At 44.5% G+C, this 18,935-nt stretch overlaps 1 protein-coding gene across 2 annotated transcripts in view; it reads left to right on the top strand.

Annotated features, from left to right (window-relative positions):
• Window positions 1–18,935, top strand: part of LOC110511207 (oxidation resistance protein 1A) — a 190,207-nt gene that overhangs the window by 88,853 nt on the left and 82,419 nt on the right. For both annotated transcript variants that reach the window (XM_021592227.3, XM_021592216.3), the window contains exon 3: window positions 684–877. In XM_021592227.3, the coding sequence (XP_021447902.2) occupies window positions 684–877 (194 nt within the window). The remainder of the gene's footprint in view (window positions 1–683; window positions 878–18,935) is intronic.

Below are 18,935 nucleotides of genomic sequence, written 5' to 3'. Positions count from 1 at the left end.
TTTACAGCATCAACCGTGTTTGTATTGTGAAATTGCTGTCTGACATTGTTTGTAAAAAAGTTACCACGTCTGGGTCAAATACATAACGTCAAACACTTTCAAATATTTGAGCTGTGCTTGATTTCATTTGCCCAGGCCTACAAGGGAACCAACGGATTAGTGCCAAAAGTGCAAACTCCAGTTAACACATTATTATCTATTTATTATTAACACACTATTATCTAACACTTATTATCTATTTGATGTTTGATCAATGACAGCATATCTCGTTCAGAATAGTGTCCAATTCATATTCCTGTTATAATATTGTTGTGTTTTATTATAAAACAATAAAATATTGTTGAAATGGTTTGTTAAATTGAATTGTTAATGAGGACATTATTAAGTTAATGATCTCTCCTCCAATTAATCATAGCCAGAGTATTGAATATGCCACACCGTGAAAATGTTGCATTCACTCTACATCGTTATCAATAGCTGTTGTGCTGACTGCTGACATAACATCATGTGATGAACTGTTTTGTTATTGGCAGCAATGTCCATGTACTGTATCTTTTGACACATTTGCCCTTGAATTTACATGGTCATATTTCCCATTTCCTGTTGCATGACCATGTTATTACTAAACATGTGGTGTTATGTGTTATAACTGACTCCATATTTCCTGTTGTTGTTTTGAACAGACTGAAGAAGAAATCCCAGTCAGTGGATATTGCCACTCAAAGATTCTCCCCTACCCTGGTGCCAGCCTCACCTCACAAGACTGAACCACCTGTTACCAAGACAACCACGTTGGGGGTGCAGCAAAACAATGCAACCAATTCCCAGAGAATCTGCAGTCCACGGTGCGGCGAGCTGAAACGCGGCTACACCATCGGTAAATGAAAAGTGCTAGAATTCTGATCTGCCCATCTGTGTGGTCCATGTTCCATGTTCCTCCATTTGGCTTTCCTCCGGGACACGAGTCTGTGGCAGGAAGAGGAAGGAATGTTGGAGGGTGTGTGTGTGCGTGTGTGTGTGTGCACATGTGTAGGTGTGCACGTGTGTAGGTGCATTGTAAGGCGACTGACTGATTGAACCTCAAGATGGCCTCAAATCAAATCAAATCAAATGTATTTGTCACATACACATGGTTAGCAGATGTTAATGCGAGTGTAGCGAAATGCTTGTGCTTCTAGTTCCGACAATGCAGTAATAACCAACGAGTAATCTAACCTAACAATTCCAAAACTACTACCTTATACACACAAGTGTAAAGGGATAAAGAATATGTACATAAAGATATATGAATGAGTGATGGTACAGAACAGCATAGGCAAGATGCAGTAGATGGTATTGAGTACAGTATATACATATGAGATGAGTAATGTAGGGTATGTAAACAAAGTGGCATAGTTTAAAGTGGCTAGTGATACATGTATTACATAAAGATGCAGTAGATGATATAGAGTACAGTATATACATATACATATGAGATGAGTAATGTAGGGTATGTAAACATTATATTAAGTAGCATTGTTTAAAGTGGCTAGTGATACATGTATTACATAAAGATGCAGTAGATGATATAGAGTACAGTATATACATATACATATGAGATGAGTAATGTAGGGTATGTAAACGTTATATTAAGTAGCATTGTTTAAAGTGGCTAGTGATATATTTTCCATCAATTTCCATCAATTCCCATTATTAAAGTGGCTGGAGTTGAGTCAGTGTGTTGGCAGCAGCCACTCAATGTTAGTGGTGGCTGTTTAACAGTCTGATGGCCTTGAGATAGAAGCTGTTTTTCAGTCTCTCGGTCCCAGCTTTGATGCACCTGTACTGACCTCGCCTTCTGGATGATAACGGGGTGAACAGGCAGTGGCTCGGGTGGTTGATGTCCTTGATGATCTTTATGGCCTTCCTGTGACATCGGGTGGTGTAGGTGTCCTGGAGGGCAGGTAGTTTGCCCCCGGTGATGCGTTGTGCAGACCTCACTAACCTCTGGAGAGCCTTACGGTTGAGGGCGGTGCAGTTGCCATACCAGGCGGTGATACAGCCTGCCAGGATGCTCTCGATTGTGCATCTGTAGAAGTTTGTGAGTGCTTTTGGTGACAAGCCGAATTTCTTCAGCCTCCTGAGGTTGAAGAGGCGCTGCTGCGCCTTCTTCACGATGCTGTCTGTGTGAGTGGACCAATTCAGTTTGTCTGTGATGTGTATGCCGAGGAACTTAAAACTTGCTACCCTCTCCACTACTGTTCCATCGATGTGGATAGGGGGGTGTTCCCTCTGCTGTTTCCTGAAGTCCACAATCATCTCCTTAGTTTTGTTGACGTTGAGTGTGAGGTTATTTTCCTGACACCACACTCCGAGGGCCCTCACCTCCTCCCTGTAGGCCTAATCCCATTGACAACTTGTGGTCAATCCTCAAGAGGTGGGTGGACAAACAATAACCCACAAATTCTGACAAACTCCAAGCATTGATTATGCAAGAATGGGCTGCCATCAGTCAGGATGTGGCCCAGAAGTTAATTGACAGCATGCCAGGGCAGATTGCAGAAGTCTTGAAAAAAAAGGGTCAACACTACAAATATTGACTCTTTGCATCAACTTCATGTAATTGTCAATAAAAGCCTTTGACACTTATGAAATGCTTGTAATTATACTTCAGTATTCCATAGTAACATCTGACAAAAATATCTAAAGACACTGAAGCAGCAAACTTTGTGGAAATTAATATTTGTGTCATTCTCAAAACTTTTGGCCACGACTGTATACCACAGGTATGACATTGATTTTTACCGCTCTAATTACATTGGTAACCAGTTCATAATAGCAATAACGCACCTCGGGGGTTTGTGATATATGGCCAATATACCATGGCTAAGGGCTGTGTCAAGTAACTCTGCCTTGCGTCGTGCATAAGAACAGCCATTGGCCATATACCACACCTCCTCGGGCCTTATTGCTTAAATATAACGCTTTACTTTCCACACAAAGTAATATTGTAAAATAACATGTTACTTTTGTTTACTTTTCAAATAACTAATCCCAACACTGCTTAACAGCAGGGTTAAATCATAATAATGTAAAACCAACTAAGAGCTCTGTGTGAATTTATTGTGTCCTGTCCTTTGAGCTTATGTGATTAATTATCAGTGTTAATGAATACAGTTGAAATCCCTGCTACAGTGTAAGTGCTCTGCTACCGGAGTAGTGAGGGTATGGATGTTAAGAGTGTGAATAGTGTGTGGGTCCTTTATTGACTTGTTTTATAATATATCATCTCTGGTGACAGACGTAAACATACATCTCTACATGTCAATAAATATAAAGACAATTAGCTAATTGTAATAGTTAGTTAGCTAGCCGGCGCTAACAAGATTTGGTTCTAGGTTGCGACATTAGGCCTATATAATGGGTAAGTAAATAGACATTGACTAGTGACGGTCCCTCATTCTAAACCCCTATCTTGATGTGCTTTATAATTTAGCCCTTCAGGCTAAAGCAACATATCCAGCCAGCCCATTTGGATCCTATCATGCTAATTTATTCTAATAGGAGAATAAATAATAATGTAGCCTAGGGGGACATGACAGCTTGTTGTGCTGTCTGTCTGTGACAGAACCTACCTCCTGACAGAGCTGTCATTACACCATCAAGACGTTTTAATAGCCACACAATCAATGAGCCTCCAACCAGGTTCAACGCTTGAATTTCCACTGATATTCTGAGATGAGGGAGGCGACAGTGGCACTGATTACGCCCCAAATGAAACCCTGTTCCTTACATACTAAACAATGTCTATGGGCCCTGGTCAAAAGTAGTAGACTATATAGGGAATAGGGTGCCATTTGGAGTGCAGATACTGTGAAGGATCTGGCTGAGTAGGAGTTGTAACCAACCGCCTGGAAGTACCTGGAAGGGTGCACAGCGTCTGTCAGTGGGAAGCTGGAGCTAATGGCTTCTGAGAGGGTTATTCACCTTGTCCTTTTGTACAGTAGCTCTCCTTTATCTCTCTCTTTCTCTCTCTCTTTCTCTCTCTCTCTGTCTGTCTGACTCGTTATTCCCTAATGTATTAGCTGTGTCTCTGACCCATGGGGTTTGTTGTGGGAATCTGTCTCAAGGACGGTAAAGGCAACAGATTTGTACATTGCTCCAACCTTGGCCACAGTGTGAGGTGAGATGTATTATCACAGTACAGCACTGCTGTTTGACTTATCTCTGTGGACACACAGACTACAGAGATAGAGAGGACGGCGGTGCATGCTAACACAAATATTCTGGTCTGACCGAGTGAGCAGACTGACTATTATTAGGGCTGACCTGGTGGCCAGTCATTCTGGGGAGACAGAGTCACAAGGCCCTCTCTAAAGCGTCTGACATTTCTTTGTGTGTGTGCATGCATGCATGCGTGTGTGTGTGTGTGTGTGTGTGTGTGTGTGTGTGTGTGTGTGTGTGTGTGTGTGTGTGTGTGTGTGTGTGTGTGTGTGTGTGTGTGTGTCAGGTTGTGATTTGGCTGCTACTGTTAACTGGAACAATGTCAGGATTTCTGCTATCTTTAAATGCCCGTTTATAAATTCTACTTGACTAGCTGGAGATGCTGCTCATGACACATGAGTGTTCCATGCTCCTCGTATTTCTTCTGTCTAAGGGGGTTTGTTGCTTGTGTTTACCCATAGTAACAGTTTCCAGGGGTGGCAATTACAGTATGTATACCACTGCTTGTCATCACCCACTGACACTGTATGCATTGGGACAGTTACTTTGAATTGGGACAATTCACTTTTTCTAAAGTATCATTTTTTTGTGGGGTGTCTTTGATTGTAAGTAATTCATTTTGCAGACCTGTTTTGGCAGCCTTACCCTTATGAAGTCAAGGTGAAGACGCACACTGGTCGTTGTGGACCAGAAAGGTCACAATGATGGCACACTGATAATGTCGTTCCATCCTTCCACTGCTCTGTTGTTGTGTGCTAAAAGGGAACACAGTGCCATCTGGGACACACCCAAGATGCTTTGACCAGTAGGACCATCAGTAGGGCCATCAGTAAGACCATCAGTAGGGCCATCAGTAAGACCGTCAGTAAGACCATCAGTAGGACCGTCAGTAAGACCATCAGTAGGACCGTCAGTAGGACCATCAGTAAGACCATCAGTAGGACCATCAGTAAGACCATCAGTAGGACGATCAGTAGGGCCATCAGTAGGTCTATCAGTAGGACCGTCAGTAGGAGTGTGGAGTCAGCTTGGTCGGACCAGCGTTGGACAGACCTCAGCGTGGGAGCCTCTTGTTTTAGTTTCTGTCTGTAGGCAGGGATCAACAAAATGGAGTCGTGGTCAGCTTTTCCGAAAGGGGGGCGGGGCAGGGCCTTATATGCGTCGCGGAAGTTAGAGTAACAATGATCCAAGGTCTTTCCACCCCTGGTTGCGCAATCGATATGCTGATAAAATTTAGGGAGTCTTGTTTTCAGATTAGCCTTGTTAAAATCCCCAGCTACAATGAATGCAGCCTCCGGATGAATGGTTTCCAGTTTGCAAAGAGTTAAATAAAGTTCGTTCAGAGCCATCGATGTGTCTGCTTGGGGGGGGATGTATACGGCTGTGATTATAATCGAAGAGAATTCTCTTGGTAGATAATGCGGTCTACATTTGATTGTGAGGAATTCTAAATCAGGTGAACAGAAGGATTTGAGTTCCTGTATGTTTCTTTCATCACACCATGTCACGTTAGTCATAAGGCATACGCCGCCGCCCCTCTTCTTACCAGAAAGTTGTTTGTTTCTGTCTGCGCGATGTGTGGAGAAACCCGTTGGCTGCACCGCTTCGGATAGAGTCTCTCCAGTGAGCCACGTTTCCGTGAAGCAAAGAACGTTACAGTCTCTGATGTCCCTCTGGAATGCTACCCTTGCTCGGATTTCATCAACCTTGTTGTCAAGAGACTGGACATTGGCAAGAAGAATGCTAGGGAGTGGTGCACGATGTGCCCGTCTCCGGAGTCTGACCAGAAGACCGCCTCGTTTCCCTCTTTTTCGGAGTTGTTTTTTTTTGGGTCGCTGCATGGAATCCACTCAGTTGTCCTGTTTGTAAGGCAGAACACAGGATCCGCGTCGCGAAAAACATATTCTTGGTAGTACTGATGGTGAGTTGATGCTGATCTTATATTCAGTAGTTCTTCTCGACTGTATGTAATGAAACCTAAGATGAGCTGGGGTACTAATGTAAGAAATAACACGTAAAAAAAAAAAAAACTGCATCGTTTCCTGGAACGCGAAGCGAGGCGGCCATCTCTGTCGGCGCCGGAAGTAAAAGGCCACGTGGACTGGGACATGTTTCGTATTGCGTCAGACAACAACATTGACGAATACGCTGATTCGGTGTGTGAGTTCATTAGAACGTGCGTTGAAGATGTCATTCCCATAGCAACGATTAAAACATTCCCTAACCAGAAACCGTGGATTGATGGCAGCATTCGCGTGAAACTGAAAGCGCGAACCACTGCTTTTAATCAGGGGAAGGTGTCTGGTAACATGACCGAATACAAACAGTGCAGCTATTCCCTCCGCAAGGCTATCAAACAAGCTAAGCGTCAGTACAGAGACAAAGTAGAATCTCAATTCAACGGCTCAGACACAAGAGGCATGTGGCAGGGTCTACAGTCAATCACGGACTACAGGAAGAAATCCAGCCCAGTCACGGACCAGGATGTCCTGCTCCCAGGCAGACTAAACAACTTTTTTGCCCGCTTTGAGGACAATACAGTGCCACTGACACGGCCGGCAACGAAAACATGCGGTCTCTCCTTCACTGCAGCCGAGGTGAGTAAGACATTTAAACGTGTTAACCCTCGCAAGGCTGCAGGCCCAGACGGCATCCCCAGCCGCGCCCTCAGAGCATGCGCAGACCAGCTGGCCGGTGTGTTTACGGACATATTCAATCAATCCCTATACCAGTCTGCTGTTCCCACATGCTTCAAGAGGGCCACCATTGTTCCTGTTCCCAAGAAAGCTAAGGTAACTGAGCTAAACGACTACCGCCCCGTAGCACTCACTTCCGTCATCATGAAGTGCTTTGAGAGACTAGTCAAGGACCATATCACCTCCACCCTACCTGACACCCTAGACCCACTCCAATTTGCTTACCGCCCAAATAGGTCCACAGACGATGCAATCTCAACCACACTGCACACCGCCCTAACCCATCTGGACAAGAGGAATACCTATGTGAGAATGCTGTTCATTGACTACAGCTCGGCATTCAACACCATAGTACCCTCCAAGCTCGTCATCAAGCTCGAGACCCTGGGTCTCGACCCCGCCCTGTGCAACTGGGTACTGGACTTCCTGACGGGCCGCCCCCAGGTGGTGAGGGTAGGCAACAACATCTCCTCCCCGCTGATCCTCAACACTGGGGCCCCACAAGGGTGCGTTCTGAGCCCTCTCCTGTACTCCCTGTTCACCCACGACTGCGTGGCCACGCACGCCTCCAACTCAATCATCAAGTTTGCGGACGACACAACAGTGGTAGGCTTGATTACCAACAACGACGAGACGGCCTACAGGGAGGAGGTGAGGGCCCTCGGAGTGTGGTGTCAGGAAAATAACCTCACACTCAACGTCAACAAAACTAAGGAGATGATTGTGGACTTCAGGAAACAGCAGAGGGAACACCCCCCTATCCACATCGATGGAACAGTAGTGGAGAGGGTAGCAAGTTTTAAGTTCCTCGGCATACACATCACAGACAAACTGAATTGGTCCACTCACACAGACAGCATTGTGAAGAAGGCGCAGCAGCGCCTCTTCAACCTCAGGAGGCTGAAGAAATTTGGCTTGTCACCAAAAGCACTCACAAACTTCTACAGATGCACAATCGAGAGCATCCTGGCGGGCTGTATCACCGCCTGGTACGGCAACTGCTCCGCCCTCAACCGTAAGGCTCTCCAGAGGGTGGTGAGGTCTGCACAACGCATCACCGGGGGCAAACTACCTGCCCTCCAGGACACCTACACCACCCGATGTCACAGGAAGGCCATAAAGATCATCAAGGACATCAACCACCCGAGCCACTGCCTGTTCACCCCGCTATCACCCAGAAGGCGAGGTCAGTACAGGTGCATCAAAGCTGGGACCGAGAGACTGAAAAACAGCTTCTATCTCAAGGCCATCAGACTGTTAAACAGCCACCACTAACATTGAGTGGCTGCTGCCAACACACTGACACTGACTCAACTCCAGCCACTTTAATAATGGGAATTGATGGGAAATGATGTAAATATATCACTAGCCACTTTAAACAATGCTACCTTATATAATGTTACTTACCCTACATTATTCATCTCATATGCATACGTATATACTGTACTCTATATCATCGACTGTATCCTTATGTAATACATGTATCACTAGCCACTTTAAACTATGCCACTTTGTTTACATACTCATCTCATTTGTACATACTGTACTCGATACCATCTACTGTATCTTGCCTATGCTGCTCTGTACCATCACTCATTCATATATCCTTATGTACATATTCTTTATCCCCTTACACTGTGTACAAGACAGTAGTTTTGGAATTGTTAGTTAGATTACTTGTTGGTTATTACTGCATTGTCGGAACTAGAAGCACAAGCATTTCGCTACACTCGCATTAACATCTGCTAACCATGTGTATGTGACAAATAAAATTTGATTTGATTTGATTTGATTTGATTTGAGGACTATCAGTAGGACCGTCAGTACAGTAGGACCGTCGGTAGGACCGTCAGTAGGGCCATCAGAAAGACCATCAGTAGGACCGTCAGTAGGACCGTCAGTAATACCATCAGTAAGACAATCACTAAGACCATCAGTAAGACCATCAGTAAGACCGTCAGTAGGACCGTCAGTAAGACCGCCAGTAGGACCGTCAGTAGGACCGTCAGTAAGACCGTCAGTAGGACCGTCAGTAAGACCGTCAGTAGGACCGTCAGTAGGGCCATCAGTAGGTCCGTCAGTAGGACCGTCAATAGGGCCATCAGTAAGACCATCAGTAGGACCATCAGTAAGACCATCAGTAGGACCGTCAGTAAGACCGTCAGTAGGACCATCAGTAGGTCCGTCAGTAGGACCGTCAATAGGGCCATCAGTAAGACCATCAGTAGGACCATCAGTAGGACCATCAGTAAGACCATCAGTAGGACCGTCAGTAAGACCGTCAGTAAGACCGTCAGTAGGACCATCAGTAGGTCCGTCAGTAGGACCGTCAATAGGGCCATCAGTAAGACCATCAGTAGGATCGTCAGTAAGACCATCAGTAAGACCATCAGTAGGGCCATCAGTAAGACCATCAGTAGGACCATCAGTAAGACCATCAGTAGGACCATCAGTAAGACCGTCAGTAAGACCATCAGTAGGGCCATCAGTAAGACCATCAGTAGGACCATCAGTAGGACCATCAGTAAGACCATCAGTAGGACCATCAGTAAGACCATCAGTAAGACCATCAGTAGGGCCATCAGTAAGACCGTCAGTAAGACCGTCAGTAGGACCATCAGTAGGTCCGTCAGTAGGACCGTCAATAGGGCCGTCAGTAAGACCGCCAGTAGGACCGTCAGTAGGACCGTCAGTAGGGCCATCAGTAAGACCAACAGTAGGACCGTCAGTAGGACCGTCAATAGGGCCGTCAGTAAGACCGCCAGTAGGACCGTCAGTAGGACCGTCAGTAAGACCGTCAGTAGGACCGTCAGTAGGACCGTCAGTTGGACCGTCAATAGGGTTCATCAGTAAGACCAACAGTAGGACCGTCAGTAGGACCGTCAGTAGGGTAGGACCGTCAGTAGGACCGTCAGTAGGGCCATCAGTAAGACCATCAGTAAGACCATCACTAAGACCATCAGTAAGACCATCAGTAAGACCATCAGTAGGGCCATCAGTAAGACCGTCAGTAGGACCGTCAGTAGGACCGACAGTAAGACCGCCAGTAGGACCGTCAGTAGGACCGTCAGTAAGACCGTCAGTAGGACCGTCAGTAAGACCATCAGTAGGACCGTCAGTAGGACCGTCAGTAAGACCATCAGTAGGACCGTCAGTAGGACCATCAGTAAGACCATCAGTAAGACCGTCAGTAAGACCGTCAGTAGGGCCATCAGTAAGACCATCAGTACGACCGTCAGTAGGGCCATCAGTAGGACCGTCAGTAGGACCGTCAGTAGGGCCATCAGTAAGACCATCAGTAGGACCGTCAGTAGGACCGTCAGTAGGGCCATCAGTAAGACCATCAGTATGACCGTCAGTAGGGCCATCAGTAAGACCATCAGTAGGTCCGTCAGTAGGACCGTCAGTAGGGCCATCAGTAAGACCGTCAGTAGGACCGTCAGTAGGGCCATCAGTAAGACCATCAGTAGGACCGTCAGTAGGGCCATCAGTAGGACCGTCAGTAGGACCGTCAGTAGGGCCATCAGTAAGACCATCAGTAGGACTGTCAGTAGGACCGTCAGTAGGGCCATCAGTAAGACCATCAGTAGGACCGTCAGTAGGGCCATCAGTAAGACCATCAGTAGGACCGTCAGTAGGGCCATCAGTAAGACCATCAGTAGGACCATCAGTAGTCCCTTATGGTTTAGCTGTAGCAGGGTCGTTGTGTTTCCCTTGTGGTTTAGCTGTAGCAGGGTGGTTGTGATTCCCTTATGGTTTAACTGTAGCAGGATGGTTGTGATTCCCTTATGGTTTAACTGTAGCAGGATGGTTGTGAATCCCTTATGGTTTAACTGTAGCAGGGTGGTTGTGATTCCCTTACGGTTTAACTGTAGCAGGATGGTTGTGAATCCCTTATGGTTTAACTGTAGCAGGGTGGTTGTGAATCCCTTATGCTTTAGCTGTAGCAGGATGGTTGTGAATCCCTTATGGTTTAGCTGTAGCAGGGTGGTTATGAATCCCTTATGGTTTAGCTGTAGCAAGGTGGTTGTGAATCCCTTATGGTTTAGCTGTAGCAGGGTGGTTGTGAATCCCTTATGGTTTAGCTGTAGCAGGGTGGTTGTGAATCCCTTATGGTTTAGCTGTAGCAGGATGGTTGTGAATCCCGTATGCTTTAACTGTAGCAGGGTGGTTGTGAATCCCTTATGGTTTAGCTGTAGCAGGACTGCATCCGCTACGGGTCCGCAGTCAAATGACCACCCCTCATCACTGTCAAACGCTCCCTAAAACACTTCTGCGAGCAGGCCTTTCTAATCGACCTGGCCCGGGTATCCTGGAAGGATATTTACCTCATCCCGTCAGTTGAGGATGCCTGGTCATTCTTTAAAAGTAACTTCCTCACCATCTTAGATAAGCATGCTCCGTTCAAAAAATGCAGAACTAAGAACAGATATAACCCTTGATTCACTCCAGACCTGACTGCCCTCGACCACCATAAAAACATCCTGTGGCGGACTGCAATAGCGTTGAATAGTCCCCGCGATATGCAACTGTTCAGGGAAGTCAGGAACCAATACACGCAGTCAGTCAGGAAAGCAAAGGCCAGCTTTTTCAAGCAGAAATTTGCATCCTGTAGCTCTAACTCAAAAAGTTCTGGGACACTGTAAAATCCATGGAGAACAAGAGCACCTCCTCCCAGCTGCCCACTGCACTGAGGCTAGGTAACACGGTCACCACTGATAAATCCAAGATAATCGATAATTTCAACTAGCATTTCTCAACGGCTGGTCATGCCTTCCTCCTGGCTACTCCAACCGCGGCAAACAGCTCCCCCCCCCCCCCCCCCCCCCCCCCGCAGCTACTCGCCTAAGCCTCCCCAGCTTCTCCTTTACCCAAATCCAGATAGCAGATGTTCTGAAAGAGCTACAAAACCTGGACCCGTACAAATCAGCTGGTCTTGACAATCTGGACCCTCTATTTCTGAAACTATCCGCCGCCATTGTCGCAACCCCTATTACCAGCCTGTTCAACCTCTCTTTCATATTGTCTGTCTGTCTGTCTGTCTGTCTGTCTGTCTGTCTGTCTGTCTGTCTGTCTGTCTGTCTGTCTGTCTGTCTGTCTGTCTGCCCCCTGGTGTCTGTCTGTCTGGCTGTCTGCCACCCAGTGTCTGTCTGCCACCCAGTGTGTTTCTGTCAGAGTTAGTGTTCCAGACCTTGTCTGAAATGACACCCTATATAGTGCACTACTTTTGACCTGAGCTCAGGATGCAATATATAGGGACTATGTTGACATTTCAGATGCAGCCCCAGTCAGGCAGCAGGAAGTCTCAGATGTTTAATTGTGCCCATTTAAAGTAATTAGGTAAAGTAAAAAATTACAAGTAAAGTTATGACTGTGCTTGGAAGCATTTTTTTCAAAGGTTAATGGTATGCTTTACTCATCCCCTGGGAGACATGGGCTAGCTTGGATGATAACTTGGTTATAAGACTGAATGTCACCTCTGTTTTCTGTGTTTGGAGCTTTGAACTTTCTTCGTCATTACATATTATTGTCTTTGTGGATGTAGTGCTCTCTCAACCTTTCTCCCTCTCTCTTTCCCTCTCTCTTTCCCTCTCTATTTCTCTTTCTCTCTAGTAGTCTCTCTCTCTCTCTTTCTTTCTTTCTTTCTTTCTTTCTTTCTATCTTTCTCTCTCTCTCTCTCTCTCTCTCTCTCTCTCTCTCTCTCTCTCTCTCTCTCTCTCTTTCTCCCTATCTTTCTCTCTTGTTGTGTCTCTCTCTCCACATCCCTTCACCCACACTGCATTCATTAACCGTCTGAATTATTGAGAGGCATATCTCACGGTGGCAAAGATTTAGTGACCAGGTGGGTCACAGCTATCCATTACACCAGCCATGCTTCCATTGTCCTACAAGGCAAATGAAATCAGACGTTGTAGCTCTTGGTTTTATCAATCTAAACAATAAACAGGTTTGTTCCATTCAGGACAGTCTTTTCTGTGGCTGTGTACCAAATGGCACCCTATTCCCTACATAGTGTGCTGCTTTTGAATAGAGCCCTATGAGCGCCGGTCAAAAGTAGTGCACCATATAGGGAATATGGTGCTATTTGGGGCACAGGCTGTGTAAAGGAGATGTTTGACTGAATTATGGTTAGTATCGAGCACAGACCAAAGACCATCATCAGTCCAGACCAACACAAGACAAGGCTTTGATAATGTGGCATACTGGTTGCTGTGTCTCTTTTCAATGTTACCCCAGATTAAAGGGTGGGTGTGGAGGATTTCCTGCTATTTACAGCTTGAGAGAGATACAATAATACTTTTAACTGGAGCTACTATAAAGCATGGTTAGCCAGATAATCAATCTCCATGTTGGGATTTGTGTGTCACACTTGCGCACGCATGCATGCACGCACACACACCTCTGGTCTGACACTAACACCCCTCCTCATTTTAATCTCAATGTCATTGGCCTATGATATGACACTATACTAAATAGCACCACAACAAATATTGTGCAGATGTTCTTTGGGGCATGGATAGCTTCCAAATCTATCCCATGTTAATTGTTGTGTATTCCATCTACATGATTCCGTTAGGGACTATCGTTAAGACTCAGTATCACTAACAATACGAAGGACAGCAATAGAGTATTTTATCCTCAATGGTCTGTTATATGAATCAACAACTCTCAGGTAGATTCAAGCCCTTGTCATAGAGCGGTTAAATCACTGCGTCCCAATGGCACCCTATTCTCATTTTAGTGCACTACTTGTGACCTGGGCACTGTCGTGTCTTTGGCTATGCCGGATTGTGATATGACATGTATTCTATAAAATGTATTCTATAAAATCCTTTCTCTGTAATTAATATTACCTGATTGAGCTAATCATGTAAATGTAATTAACTAGAAAGTCGGGGCACCACAAAATAATATTTATGGAGCAGTTATCTTCCGAATAAACTCTTAAAGACCTAGTAATATTTTACATCAATAGCAGTCAATATTAATCGTCACCTTATTTCAGTCTCATTTGAAAGTTGTAAATTCTTGGTTATCTTCACGAACCCTGGCTAACAAGTTGAATCAGCAATACAAAATTGGGTTTAATTATTTATTTACTAAATACCTAACTAATCACACAGAATTACATATACACAGAATGAATCATACATTGATTACAAATTATGTCATAAAGGAAAACGTCCCTAGCGGACGGAACAGATATGACAGCTGGTTACACAAAGAAAGTGGGTTGGGTTTGAGTGAAAGAGCGGGAAGACTGAAGAACAAAGGGAGAAGCGATGTCTCTATTGGGCCGTAGGCAACTACTCTATCGTAAATACAGAATCTTATGCATTCTAAATTACCGCCCATTTGGAAAAGGAAAATGCAATAAATATTTACTCTGAGCTGCGCTTCGGTAGGTTGGTCGTAGATGCTGGTCGTGTTGGCCAACAGAGATCTTCCTGTCCTCTGTTCGTCCTATCCTAGCCCACGTTTACAGTGGCCGCTGCTAACTCAACAGCTAGGAGGCATCACTTCTGTAGTGAATAAGAGTGCAAAGTTCATACCATTAGCAACCAAAGCTCACGCTGAGGTTTGCTTCGTTCTGTAGTTATTATCTGAACCCTTCTGACATCGGATTGTCATACTAATGTACCTGGAACAGGAAGTTATATTGTCGTCAAGGCTTTATATAGGAAGGGAGAGGAAGGCGTGTTTCATAGTTTATAACCAATGTCTCTTCACGTGGGCGGGCCACTGAGTCGGGCCTAATTCACTCATGAATACCCAATTCCCACATTTTAGAAGCTAAAATCACATTTCATCCCCTCCCAAATAATTTAATATTCAAACATTTAAATTGCACAACAATTCAACGTGAATCTGATAACTATAATGTGTAGACTTTCCACTGTACCGTTTATGTCATCCTATCATTGATGAGAAAGTCTCAGATGACAACCGAACTGACATCATATTCATTAATTAAGTACCAACACATATGTTCAACTGGTTGGATTACCAAAATATGGTTAATTTCCCCCCACCTTCTGATGTTCCCACAATCTCTGTTTAACAAAGGCTATTCAAGAGTCCCTCTGTAGAGTCAAGAGAGAGGGAAGGGAGAAAGGTATTTATGGGGGGGGGGTCATAAACCTTACCCACAGGCCAAGTCATGACAGCACATAGGGCCCAAAGTAGTGCACTCTAGGGAATAGGGTGCCATTTTGGACAGAACTATAGCTCAATGACAGTGGCAATGGGATTCATAACAATGGCCATGGGAGAGTTTCAACTTTACCCAGCAATGAAAAACATTTTATTTTCTCTTGTGGTCAATTCAGCAGTGGGGAGCTGAATTTACTGCAGTGTACTGTAAAATATCTGCCTTTGTTCCAGTGGTGTAATTACGTTGACGTGAAGTCTCTCTGCAGCCCTCGTCTCCTCTCCTCCAATCTGCGTTCAATTTATAAATGCCACCGCGCCACTGTTTCCACACTTAGTCTGCAGCCAGCCAGCCTGCCGTCCCATGCCAGGGATTGATTACATACAGCTCAAATGAAGAGTAAGCCGTTTTTCCTGGTGTGTGTGTGTGTGTGTGTGTGTGTGTGTGTGTGTGTGTGTGTGTGTGTGTGTGTGTGTGTGTGTGTGTGTGTGTGTGTGTGTGTGTATACAGGAAGTGCCACTACTAGCCTATTGATTCATTTTACATCAGGGGGAAATAAGACCTGCCTCTCCAAATAACTGTTGATATTTGTTTTCGTTTTTCTCATGAATTTACGGAATCCCATTACATTGAAACAGCTATATTTCACCGTCCTGTGTTTGTGTTTTACACACATGCGTTGATGCAGCAGGATCAACTCGGTAAGAGTTGTATTTATTGTTACCCATTAAATGTTTGCTTACTTCTTGCATATTCAGTGTTATATTAATTAGTTTCAGAATAGCACTTGTAAGCCTGATGCCATTAAGGAGCATACAAAATGTTGCCATTCATACAATCTTTAAGGTTATTTACACATTTATTTAGCCATAGGAGCTGGCTACGGCACACACGTCATTTTTTCTGTGCGGGTTTCCCAGACACAGATTAAGTCTAGTCCTAGACTAAAATGCTTCCTCAATGGAGAAACTGTCCGTCCATGTTTCCCATAATACAGACCCATAACAGGAGTATGTTGATTGATTCCTCTAAGTAGGTGATTAGCACTAGATTAGACCCCTGTTATTGACCAGATCTCTTAGGAAGTGTCTTGTCAGAGTTTAGTGTGCAGGCAGCTCCTCGGCCGAGGCATGGGGAAGGGCCAGGTCCAACAGTAGCCTTGCAGTCCTTGAAATGTGAACACCCCTTTTAGCTGCATGTGATTAATTATGATCCAGTAACGATGCGTGGGTAAAATCACTGGGGAAGCCAAGCCAGAAAAAAAACAATCTATTACAATCTATGTGTTGTGATAATTGTGTTGTTTGCTCTATAACCTGTTAGTTAACTGTCTTGCGACTGTGAAATATACTCCTAAGTAGGAGCTGCCTCCACTATTCCAGCCCCATTTCAACTTCAACATCATCAAATCACCTATGCATTGTGTGTGTGTGTGTGTGTGTGTGTGTGTGTGTGTGTGTGTGTGTGTGTGTGTACACTTACAAGTGGAAAGAACTTATTAAAACCTCAATGCCATCCTTCTCTCTTTCATGTTGACAAAACAGTCTATGACTCTCATACAATACACGCTTTGATTTTGTGTTGTTTGTTTGCTACCCTAACTTCCTTTCATGGGCAACGTTAGCTAGTTAACATTAGCCTTCTACATCTAGCTGCCTATTGAACTTCCATCCTCTGATGCAATAATGTATGAATTTATGGTTGCATCAGAATCGCTGTTATAATCATTGGCCAGTACGGAGAATTAAGTAAAACCACAAGTCCAAATCCCTATCTCTAGCCATGGCTAATTTAGCAAAGGATACATTTTGACTAGCTACTGTAGCTAGCCACTAGAGGACAACAACACAATGAGATGCAGCAATTCAAGTTGTTTCTGTCAATTACATTGACACTTTTTTTTGGTACACCAGGACCATTCACAGTTGAGCTTACTCAGTTTAGCTCAACGCTGATTGGCTATTATTTTATTTTAAAAATGTATCAAGGGAAGCCAAAAATGCTTGTTGGCTTGCCTTTCATTCAATGTTACGGTCTGCAACAATGTCAAACTCCTTTTGACCAGATGGCATCGGATAAATTTGCCTACACATACAGAGACAGAGGGGCGCTGTTTCGCTTGTTTGGATGCTTTCTCCGGTGAGATACAGCCTCTTGCAAACTGAAGGAAAATTATGAAACACAGAGATGAAAAATATACATTATTTTATAATATTTTTTTTATTTGTCACTTTTGGGGGAAGCTTGGCTTCCCTTGGCATCCATGAATACACGCCACTGTTGCGATCCACCATCTCAACCCCCCTCCTGTTACTCCCCTCTCCTTATTCTAATTAGACTTTGTATTGTATTACAATCCAGGGGCCCGGGTTGACCATGTACTGGTTTATCCAAGGGGAAGAATATAGCTGTGGGACAAGATTTAGCTAACAGTGCAGTATGCAGTCTACACAACATGGGTCAGTGGACAGTGCATTCATTACATTTCGTTGAATGTTAGTGTGTCGGCCCAGAACATTCTCTTTGGTGCTGCATCAGAGTATAGACTATACACTATAGTGTTTCATGTTCGCTTGGACTCTTTCAATCAGTTCTACTGTCCCAAAGAAATGTGATAGAGGTCTCAGCCTACATGATAATAGTCTCTATCGCTATCTGACTATATTGTAGCTCTAACGGGTGTTGGTGGAAGAAGGTGAGGACCAAGGTGCAGCGTGGTACATGTTCATCATTATTTAATAGAACAGAACACTGAATAACAAAACAACAAAGAGAACAACCAAAACAGTTCAAAACCCATGTGGGCAAGAACTACCTAAGTATGGTTCTCAATCAGAGACAATGACAGACAGCTGTCCCTGATTGAGAACCATACCCGGCCAAAAACAAAGAAATACAAAAACATAGAAAAAAGAACATAGATTGCCCACCCTAGTCACAGCCTGGCCTAACCAAAATAGAGAATACAAAGCCTCTCTATGGCCAGGGAGTGACCGTACCCCCCCCCCCCCCCGTTCCACCCGACAAATGCGGGACGCTGGCACCGAGCATTTCTGTCTGTTACAGATACGAAACAGAAAACCACATGGGTTTTGTGGGTAGTTGTTTTCTGTTTCGTATCTGTACCAGACAGAACTGTTTCGGTTATTCTTTTTGTCATTTTCGTATTTAGTGTTCAGTTGCTAATAAATGAATTATTAACACGTACCACGCTGCACCTTGGTCCTCACCTTCTTCCACCAACAGCCGTGACAGTAGCGAATATAATGGCAATAGCAACAACTCAACAACTCTCAGCTCATCCAATTTAGGCCCTGTGTTGTGGATGGAAGCAGTGATATCATAGTGATGGATAGAGAGTGTCAAAAGTGTTTTAAGATAGATGGATTGAGTACAGACCCTTTGTCATGTTTGTCAATTTGATGGGCGGGACAGGCTGGGTGATGTGTCCAAATAGACTGGGTGATGTGTCCAAATAGACTGGGTGATGCCTTCTTAAATCCAAGTTGCCACTGTGTCCCAAATGTCATTCTACTGTATTCACTATATAATGCACTACTTTTGACCAGTTCCCATAGGGATATAGAGAATATTGTGCCATTTGTGATGCACATACTGTATCAGTCAGCTGCCCATATACTCCAGATGACGGGGGAGGAGAGGGAGGAAGAAGAGCAGCAGTTGTCGTCCATTTTGGCATTATGATTCTTGGGAGTCTGTTTAAGATAATGATGAAATATATGAGTGTGTCTGACTTAAAGAGAAACCAATTAATTCCAGCCGCAGAGTTCAATGGAGGTAACATAAAATATTATTGATTTTATTCATTTCACTGAGATGTCCCCCCCTGTCTCCCCCCCTGTCTCTTCCCTCTCCCTGTCTCT

The sequence above is a fragment of the Oncorhynchus mykiss genome, chromosome 3 (genome assembly GCF_057628025.1).
Source record: "Oncorhynchus mykiss isolate SJ-2025 chromosome 3, ASM5762802v1, whole genome shotgun sequence".
NCBI classification, from domain to species: domain Eukaryota; kingdom Metazoa; phylum Chordata; class Actinopteri; order Salmoniformes; family Salmonidae; genus Oncorhynchus; species Oncorhynchus mykiss.
This window is presented reverse-complemented; position numbering and strand designations above follow the sequence as displayed.